Here is a 10,203-nt window from a genome sequence, read left to right as displayed (position 1 = left end):
ATTCATGCATGAAAATGAGAAAATTTAAACTACGTGATTAAAATAAGAAAACGTGTAAAGTTGGTGAATTTTTACCTTTTTATAATTCAAGACAATGTGAGAAGAGCAAGAATCATTGCTTTATATCAATTTTTATTAAGGCATTCAAAAGTTTCGAAATTTTCGTGATTTTTATTAATTTAACTAAATTGAGGAGTTTAAATAGTTTTTTTATTGAATAAAGGAGTTTATTTTTTTCTTAAATTGAGAGGAGATATATATAATAATATGTCTTTTCATTCATGCTGGTTTTGTTTTCTAATTTAATAATAATTAACTTTAAAAATGATATGATATAAAACTATCTTTTTAAAATTTTGTTTGCATTCTACAAGTCTTATTACTTAAATTTCAAATGAATGCTATATTTACATAAAAAGAATTCATTATAATGGCTACCTCAATTTATACTCTTCTCATTCAATTTTTATAATTAAACTATGATTACAATTGATAAAACTATAAGTTTAGGTATATGATTTTTGCATTGTAACTACAAATTAAAACTATGATACATTCTGTAAGCAAATAAATATTTTAATCATTGTTTTGAGAACACTCAACCCAACTCAACTCAAATTAAATTTTAATCTCAAACCTGAACTTTTTTTCCTTCCACTTCACATAATTTAGTTCCTCATCTCTCAAAAGGTATAAAATATATGTAATTCCTACACAAATTCAAATTTTTTAGTATTCTAATTCTGAATTGCATCCACTTTCACATACTCACTCATATTTGTTCTTTGTTTAGTTTCATTTTAAATATCAAAATTGCAGACTACAAAAAATAGTATGAATGTTGGAAATGGAGAATAAAGAGATAGTATAAACTCTTTGTTGACGGAGCGTCGTAACACAAAATTCAGCTGCACAATCTCTCAATGATCTTCGAGAGGGCCGAGTAAGTTCCGACAACCGATGATATGACTCCTACTATAATGATTATGATACAAAACGTAGCCTGCACAAACAATCACAGTGATTATGACTCCAACTCAAGGTATTAGTATTGAGCAAATCGAATTGAATAACCGAACCAAATCAAATTCAAATATTCTCGTTCACTTTTGGTACAAACCGAACTAAAAAAACTTAATCAAATCAAAAAAACCAGCCAATCAACTGATTTGGTTCAGTTTGATCTGAAATATTTGATAGTCGGATACATTAATATAGCGGAAAACCTATAAAAAGTAGATGATAGAGATGAAGATAATACCTGAAATCTTGTTGCTTTACCCCTCAAGATGCTCAGGAAACAAGCACATGGAAGTATCAAGGTCTGCCATAGAAATTAGTTGCAGAGTATAATGAAACTGAAACATAAATCTTTCAGAAAATTCAAAGTAGAAGCGATGAATCACCGTAGCGAGAAAAGAAAACTTACAACAAGCATTGTGAGTAAAGATCCAATTAATGACATCACCAGACCTAAGATGAAATGAAATACAGATTAACAAAATAATAACGAAGAAAATAAAAACGGTTTCCAAGAGAAATGTATGTCTTGATGGCAACTATGTTGTACGAAAACAGAAAAGGTGATATGCAAAATGGTAAAACCATACTTTGTATAAGAATAGGTTAAATATAAAGTTCCCGAGTTTCAGAAAGGAAATGCAAAAAGGTAAGATTCAGTAACTTTCCATGCGATATAGATGAGTTAAAGTAGTAAATAAGACTGAATGAAGCTAGACTAACCGAAGAAAGGAATGGCGAGACCGACAAGCAAAGTGGAGATCACCAGTGCTGTCCTAATGCAGATGGCATAAACATGAGACTTCATATGGTTTGATGGTATCAACTCCTCGAGACTCATTGCCACCGGAGAAATGGTTAATGCATACGTACTTCTAATTAAGGAAGAACACATCCTTCATTTATTGAAGCAGAAATATATATGACCTAAAGTTCATGTAATGTATGGGACTGCGAGGCATCTGTTTGGAGTTTTCTGATATTTTTTGAGGAGTCTAAGGATGATCACCTATGTTGAACGGAAACTTGTTGAATCCTATGTTTCAATGTTTATGTTTTGTTTCCATTTCCAAACATGCTTTGACATATTCTTATACAAATATTGTTTCGCTATTTCCCGTTTCGGCATTTCCTGTTTTCATTTCCGTGTAATATAGGTGGTTATAAAGGAAAAAAATATACATAATTCGAATGTCATTCTAGAAAGGATATTTGGTAAATGGATTCACTACCTGCAAAAAAGTAAAAAGTTTGTGAGCAAAATCTGCATACTTCATAACATGTTTAAGAATGGCATCCATTTGATTATATTGTTTCGGTCAAAACGGAATTGAATCAAAACATTTATTGTTTTTTTAAGTCAAATCGAACCGATTTTATAAGAACATTTAAATTTTCAAATGGAACCATACAACTCGGTTCGGTTTATTTTCAGTTTGGTTGGAATAATGTTTCAGATCCGTTCGGTTTGGTTTGCATAAAAAGCAACCTAAAAAACAATTACAGTCAAAACCGAACCGAACCAAAAAATTATTTTTTTTCTATAATTTCAAATCATGAGCATTACCGTGGTCCACAAAGCAATCTTAGAGGCAACAAGATCCTGAGGCATGTTAAGAGTGAACTGAGATTCTGTTGACTCTCCGAACATTGTGTATCCCATTATAGCAACTCCAGCATACATCAAAGTACATATACCAAAGCTGATTCAACAACGAAAACAAGCGATGAGAACCTTAGGGATCTATGTAGAAATGAAACAGAAAACGCCAAAACAAAAAAAACCGATACAATACATTTTACAAAAATAAGTAAAGAAATATAGAGTTTCGAAATATCAAAAGCGTTTCCAAAATGTAGGATTCGAGAAATATTGGTGCAGCATAGGTTAACATACTGGCAATTCAATTATTAAAAACAACTCTTAAGTAAAATTAATATGGTTGATCATCCGAAGTTACCATATTAAGAGAACTTTTGGGTATTTGTTAGGTTGTGCCATAGAGGTATAAATGTTTGGGAAGACGGCATGTCCTGAGTAGCAATAACCATAAAGTCCGATAGCAACAGGAAGACCTCCAAGGTTCAATGGTGTCCCTTTGCTATGAATGCCAACTTGATCAACTAGACCAACCCAAAATAAGCAAAGGACCACCATTATTGAAGCAATCACTCCACCAGCTGCAAAAAAAAATAGCTTAAAATAAGACCAACTTGCCCCTTAGATTTGGATAAATATGTAGCACGGAAACGGAAAATCCAAAACGAGGGAAAAGCCAAAACTGATAGTGCCAAAATAGAAAACGGCGAAACAACATCTTTTACAAGAGTAGGCTATAAATATAAAGTTTCAAAGTTTTAAAAGTGTTTTAAGAGAACAGAAACGAAACACATAAATGTAGGTCTCAAAAGTTTCCATTCTTCAAAATAAGAAATGGAAGGATTAAGACAAATACAAGTTATTTCATATGTATAATCATGACATTTTGGGCACAAACCCTAATCATTGCCAACTTTCAGCATATTAGAAATTTGCAATGGATCACATGACATGGATTAGAGTGACTTACAGGCTTACAGCAATTGTATTTAAACTTTAAAGGGATCGTGATTGATAGATATTACGAATATTTGAGTTTAAGAATAGTCACCGGAAATATAGCTTAGCACACTGAGGTCTCGGAGCCAAACAGTTGGAAGAACAGCAAGGGTGGCCAGCAGAGCAAACAAGTGGTGTGAATTTAATTCCAGTCCACCAAAACTTAAATGGGCATTTGGAAATAAAGAGGATAAGTTGTCACCCTCCAAAATTATATATTCAACACAACAAGCCTACAAAAGAAGAAAATTTGGATCGGTAAACTAGGCAACAAAATAATCCAAAAAGGAATGTAGAGTCAGAGAAGCTAACATATGTCTACCCTTCCTTTTCCATACTATAAACTTGTCCAGTCCTACATCTATTTCCGGAAATGCTTCTAATATAACAAAACTTCATATTTATAGCCTATTGTTATTAAAAAATAGTTTCACTATTTTATGGTTTAGCGTTGTTCGTCTCAACGTTTTTATTTCTATGCAACAGAAATAAGAAGTGATGATTAATTCAGTATGCTGGATGAATTCACTTAAGTCTCTGTCCCCTTCAGTTTTCATTTAAGTTGCAACATTACGAAACACTGAAAGAATTTAGACACATGATCAATTGGTAACTATGGCTGTTTTCTTTTAAGATCGGAAGTTTGTTAACAGCATAGGCCATCAAACAGTAATGAATACGATAATGAAGCATATGGGTAGTCAACAATATGATCCAGCAGCCGACAGAAAAATGAAAAAAAAAAAACGTGTGAGTTGGATCATGACAAGAAGCCACTAGTACTTAGCTTTGTGTCACTTCATCAGTCACAGGAAGAAATGGAGGGTTCTGTTGACAAGATCTACATTTTTGGACCCTCAAATCTTATTACAGAAACTAATTTGGAATTTAGCTCCTATTTGCATCTTATAAAGCAACTATACTAAATTGATTAATGTACAAAAAATATAAATTAGACAGGAAAAGCCAGCTGTACTTACATATAGCTCAATGTATAAGATTATCTGCAAAATGAAAACAGAAACGAAAAATTTTAGTTGCTAATCGAATTTGTAAATTAATAGCTAGCATACTATTTATATACTTAGCTATCATTAGACGAACATTTTATTAATAGTTTAGTGCTTATAGAAAACTGGAATTATCAACAAATAACGCGCTAGGTTCAGATAAATTCCGTAAAACTCTGCGGAATTCACCTGTAAATGAATAGAATTATGTTTGATTTACTTAACATTCATTTGGTAACTCTATTTTGTAAGTTTTATAGAATTTATTATGTTTATATCAAATGAATTCTAGAGTAGATTTAAATTAGACTTACGGAAATGACAATCCGTCCAGTTGTACCGAAAGCAGCTTGGCCAATATCAGGATATGTTTCAAGGCCGGGTTCACTGTCTAAACAGTAACGCAGAAGCAATCCGGTGTAAAAGGAAAGCACTGCAAATATAAACAATATAGAAAGTCCGATCCATCCACCCTCTTTCGCAGCGTAAGAAGTCGATAAAAGTCCGACTCCACATAAAACATTAATTCCTACATTATCAAAACCGCAGTAACCTATTCAATTTACTTATGCAGATAAGAATAATAGCAAAAACATTCTTGCAGTTTACTTGGTGATCTCATGTGCAACCATGTGCAATTACAGAAACAGACGACAGATCATGTTCATGAGGATATGTTCAAGATTGTCTTTATGTCCATAAATAAACAAAAACAACAGACAAAGGAACCTAGTCAGATTACTAGTATTTTATTCACACAATTTTTAATTATTTTCTGCTATAATTGAAGGCTGATTTTTTGTGTCATTTGTATTTAATGATTGATCAAAATTACTACTTTATTCCAAAAACTCAGTCAAGTAGACATGTAAGTCACATTAGCTGAATCAAGAACATACTAAAATACAGATATAGTGGTACATAGCCACTACTTCATGATTACCAAAAGTAATAGAATATTATATTTATATACCACATGATTGGTCTCCGTGGTCCCTAGCAGGTGAGATCTGGCTGAGAAAGGATTGGGATTGGAAGTCGTACCAATATTACGGACTAAATTCATACTTATTATATATATATATATATATTAATAGAAAAGACGTCGTTTTGAAGTTCAGTTTTTTACTGGTTTGGTTAACCAATGGTAAAAAATAAAATGAAAATTGAAAATCAAACTTTGTACTTCTTCACATCTAAAACAATTCTTTGTAACTATATATTGTAACAGATCATAATAAATTTTCGTTCGGTCCGGTTCAGAAAAACGGTATAGTTTGGTTTTTACTGGGCCCTGCTGATAGTTATCCTAATGTAGCAAGTGGCACAACAGGCATGTGTTTGATGCCTGCAAATGACAATCACAAATTTTCTGTATTTCCGGGTAGATTCATCGATGTCACTGTCTCGACTTCAATGATTGACCAACTATCTATCATGTAGTTAGATAACCACATCCTATTCCTATGATATGATCAAGAAAACATTTATACTCGAGTTCAATAGTAAATTTTCCTGTTAGCTTAAACTTACCATTAAGTACAGCTTGGCTGTTGGAGCTTTGGCGAGACATTGGAACTTCATGTGAAAGATAAGATACTTTATCATCTTTTTTAATAGAAGATCTTCTTGACGGAATTGGAGGAAGTAAAGAATGAGAACTCCGTCTTTGTGGCGGTAATTGTTCATCTTCTACCTTTGAAATTAGAGGTTTTGTAATGAAAGGTAGTGATTCCGGTGTGTGTCTTCTTGTTAGTATTGAAGAGGATAGAAATGAACTGCCTAATCTTGACAGTGTCGGTGTTCCCAAAATTATACTTGGAGATTGTACGCTACTGTATAGATCAATCGACTGCCTACAAAATCAATAAACCAGCATATGGTCAATCTCCTCAAAATTAAATCAACAAATTTTTGTAGCATCTTCGTACTAACATTTTAAGTTATATTGCACGGAAACTTGTTGCAGCTTACGTTTTCTGCGTTTCATTTGCATTCTACGCTTCTAAAACTCTAAAACTGTATATTTGTAACTTATTCTTATAAACAAATTACTTCTCCGTTTCTACTTTAGCGTTTTTCCTTTTCGAGCAACATAGATTTTACGAGATAATCATCATGATGATAAAATCGTTCTGTTATTCAATCCTAACACATAAATATTACAACTTTATCTTTAACCATTTTCAAATGAACTAGAAGCCAAACAAAATCTAGCAGAAACAATAAGAATACGTTATAAATATAAAGTTTCCGAGTTTAAACTCAACAAGCTAAACAAAACCCCTTTTCACAAAAGGGCTATCAAATCAATTCATATTTATTATATGGTCAACATAGAAATCAAATCATAAATATGGTTTTAACACAGTAAAACACAGTAATTAAGACTTAAACATACTAAAATCCAAATAATTAACTAAGATCAAAACAAAAAAACAAAAAAAGTAAACCTGTAACTTTGTGGCCAAGAAGTGTTGTAAGAACCAACTTTGCTTTGTTGTCTATTATCAGCCAAAGAATCATCAGAATCAGATTCATTTCCATCATCTTCTTCACCTCCTCTATTACTCTCTTCATCTTCATCTTCACTCTCTATGTAAAAACTCTGTTCTGATACAGAATTCTTCATTTTTTTACTGTTTTGTAATCACCTTCCTGCAAAAACCACAACCCAGTAAAACAAAAGTCAAGAAAACAATCAAAAGATTGGGTTTTTCCAAGAAAATTCCACAAAATATAAACTTGAATTTGGAAGGTTTTATAGGTTCAAAAATGGTAATGCAAAATCTGCAAAAACAAATCAGCTAAAATAGAGCCTATTATGGAAATATAGTAAAACTTTACAAATAAGACCGTTGGATACAAAAATAGAAGGTGGTAAGGTAGCACGAACACGGAAAAATGGGACACTTGATCACGGACACGGAAAAACTGTATTATTTTAAAATTTTCTATATAAAAAATGAAGTTTCATGTCATCAAATATCTGAAATGTTTCCGAAACGGGACATATTGATTGAATAAAGCGTCCGTGCCGCTTAGGTTAGAAATATTCAAATAATGAACTTTCAGAAAGCTACAAACTTTCTCTCTTGTGTTTGGCTGCTGAGAAAATGCAACAAATTGGCATCCTTTCTTCATTGAAAGTTGAAAGAAATACAAAATATAAAGAGGGTATAAACCTGTAATCTTTTCTTGGTTTTCTTTAAACTTTCTCAGCAGCCAAACAAGAAATCAAAGAATCCTGCACATGCAAACATAATGTGTAAAAGTGAGAATTGAATAAACCTATGAATTTGGATAATTTGGAGGGAATTTGGAATCTGGGATCTGAAGAAAGTTTTATTGGGTAGAAGAGAAAAAACACAACTTTTTATTGTTTATGATGAATAATGAAGATTCAGGAATGTCCTTGTCTGGTCGTTGTTGTTGTTGATGAATCTGTTATATAGTATTGGAGAAGAGATGTGCCACCCAACACACATTTATCTTAGGTGTCATTTACTGTGTTTTGTTTAATGTAAAACACTTGCAAAAGTCGGTGTGTTTTTTTATTTAATTTGTAAAATAATTTAAATATATTATCGTCAAATCTATTACACTTTTGATGAGAACTATATGAATCTTAAGCAGAAATTTTTTATTTTATAAAGTTTTTTTATTAATAGAAATGCGAAAATGTATTGCATTTTTTATCTTTTTAGTATGATCATGAGGTGTTCTGAACGGATTCCAATTATGAAATGGAGCTTTTAATACTTTCACATTCATACTAATCTCTATTCGAGCTGGGTAGATTTCTTTCAAGAGGTAAAATTTTGACCCCAAATTTTAAACGGCGGCGTATATGAGTATGGTTCGAATCCGCAATATTATTTAAGTTAGGAGAGCGACTTACCAACTCACCTCCACTTTGAAATTGTGTTGCATTTTTTATTAGTATAAAAATTAAATAAAATTATTTTTGAAAGTATATGAATTAAATAAAGAAATAGAAGAATTTTTGTCTTCAAAAAAAGTATAGAAACTAAATACACAAATAAAACTGCATTAGGATAAAAAAAAGCACCTCATAATAGGTTAAGCCAATACTATATTATATAATTGAATCAATCAAAATTAATAAACTAGTATTGATATGGTTATGTGCTGAGTTTCAGAGAATGATGAATTCAGTGTAGTAGGGTAAAGATTGTGTTAATAAAAAAGGCATCTCTTGAACTAACTTGGTAAAGCTTTATAATCCGAAAGTTTTTAGAGGAATTTGCACAAAACACTTCTTTTTTTAACTTATTTGTTCTAAATACCTCAATTTCAAAAATTTATTTTTTTACTCTATTTTTCTATTGTTTTTAGTTGTACCTCAATTAGCAAAATAACTTATTTGTACTCTCCTTTTTTTAAACACATGTATATCTCATTTTTTTTCTCTTTCCTCTTTCTCTTTTCTTTTTTTCGTTTTTTTCTTTTCTCTCTCCTTTTCTCTCTCCTTCTTCTCCTTCTTCCCTCTCATTTTTCTTTTTTTCTCTCTCTCTCTCTTCTTCTTCTTCTTCTTTCCTCTGCAACTTTTTTTTTTTCGTTTTTCTTAAATCTGCTTTTTCTATTTTCCACATTATACAAATGAACTCCAAGACAAAGAAATTTAAATAAAAAAAGAGTTTAAGAGATAATATGATGGTGATAGATGAGAAAGTTATTCTTCTTCTTCTTTTTCTTCTCTTCTTCTTCTATTTTTTTCTTTCTATGTTGTTTTAAATTATTTTAGCATCGTTTTTTTGGAATTTTTTACAACTTTTTTTGAAAAAATCGTAATGTTCTTCATTAATGATATTTTGACCTGGTTTTCAAATGTTTTAAATTAATTTTAGAAATCGTTTGAAACTGTTTTCTCGAAACTGTTTTATACTGTTCGAAACCTTTGTAAACGGTTTAAAACTGTTTTATACTGTTTGAAACTGTTATTTTTTAAACTGTTTGAAAGTGTTTTTTAGAAACTGTTTTAGACTGCTTGAGATCTTTGGAAACGGTTTGCAACTGTTTTATACTTTTGAAACTTTTGTAAACGGTTTGAAACTGTTTTTTCGAAACTGTTATTTTTTATGTAAACGGTTTGAAACTGTATTGCATTTTTTATTTTTTTTAATATGATTATGAGGTGTTCTGAACGGATTCCAATTATGAAATGGAGCTTTTAATGCTTTCACATTCAGACTAATCTCTATTTGAGTTGGGTAGATTTCTTTTAATAGGTAAAATTTTGACCCCAAATTTTAAACGGCGGCATATATGAGTATGGTTCGAATCCACAATATTATTTAAGTTAAGAGAGCGACTTACCAACTCACCTCCACTTTAAAATTGTGTTGCACTTTTTATTAGTATAAAAATTAAATAAAACTATTTTTGAAAGTATATGAATTAAATAAAGAAATAGAAGAATTTTTGTCTTCAAAAAAAGTATAGAAACTAAATACACAAATAAAACTGCATTGGGATAAAAAAAAAAGAGCCTCATAATAGGTTAAGCCAATACTATATTATATAATTGAATCAATCAAAATTAATAAATTA

General features: G+C 31.0%; 1 protein-coding gene across 2 annotated transcripts; it reads right to left on the bottom strand.

The window, feature by feature from the left end:
* Positions 1-707: 707 nt before the first annotated feature.
* On the bottom strand, positions 708-8,063 carry LOC126660221 (amino acid transporter AVT1C). 2 transcript variants are annotated; one of them, XM_050353589.1, is made up of 13 exons: positions 7,815-8,063; positions 7,083-7,287; positions 6,163-6,485; positions 4,944-5,158; positions 4,600-4,623; positions 3,672-3,852; positions 2,982-3,201; positions 2,588-2,723; positions 2,233-2,252; positions 1,744-1,889; positions 1,430-1,473; positions 1,262-1,324; positions 708-1,003 (listed from the first exon to the last, which is right to left on the bottom strand). In XM_050353589.1, the coding sequence occupies exons 2-13, from the start codon at positions 7,259-7,261 to the stop codon at positions 905-907; spliced, it is 1,650 nt and encodes a 549-aa protein (XP_050209546.1). In that variant the 5' UTR covers positions 7,262-7,287; positions 7,815-8,063; the 3' UTR covers positions 708-904. The 2 variants fall into 2 exon arrangements, with proteins under 2 accessions (XP_050209546.1, XP_050209547.1); XM_050353590.1 differs by having other exon boundaries at positions 7,921-8,063.
* Positions 8,064-10,203: the final 2,140 nt, after the last annotated feature.

This window comes from Mercurialis annua, linkage group LG8 (assembly GCF_937616625.2).
Source record: "Mercurialis annua linkage group LG8, ddMerAnnu1.2, whole genome shotgun sequence".
Taxonomy (NCBI): Eukaryota; Viridiplantae; Streptophyta; class Magnoliopsida; order Malpighiales; family Euphorbiaceae; genus Mercurialis; species Mercurialis annua.
The sequence above is the reverse complement of the archived record's forward strand: the minus strand, read 5'-3'. Positions and strand labels throughout refer to the sequence as shown.

Bases quoted from the DNA above. Each gene is read 5' to 3' on its own strand.
- LOC126660221 (XM_050353589.1), bottom strand. From the start codon at position 7,261: ATGAAGAATTCTGTATCAGAACAGAGTTTTTACATAGAGAGTGAAGAT. The intron at 3,202-3,671 runs GTGACTATTCTT...TTTTTTTTGCAG, and splicing joins TGTGCTAAGCTATATTTCCG to CTGGTGGAGTGATTGCTTCA. The intron at 1,325-1,429 runs GTAAGTTTTCTT...TTTCTATGGCAG, and splicing joins CTTTACTCACAATGCTTGTT to ACCTTGATACTTCCATGTGC.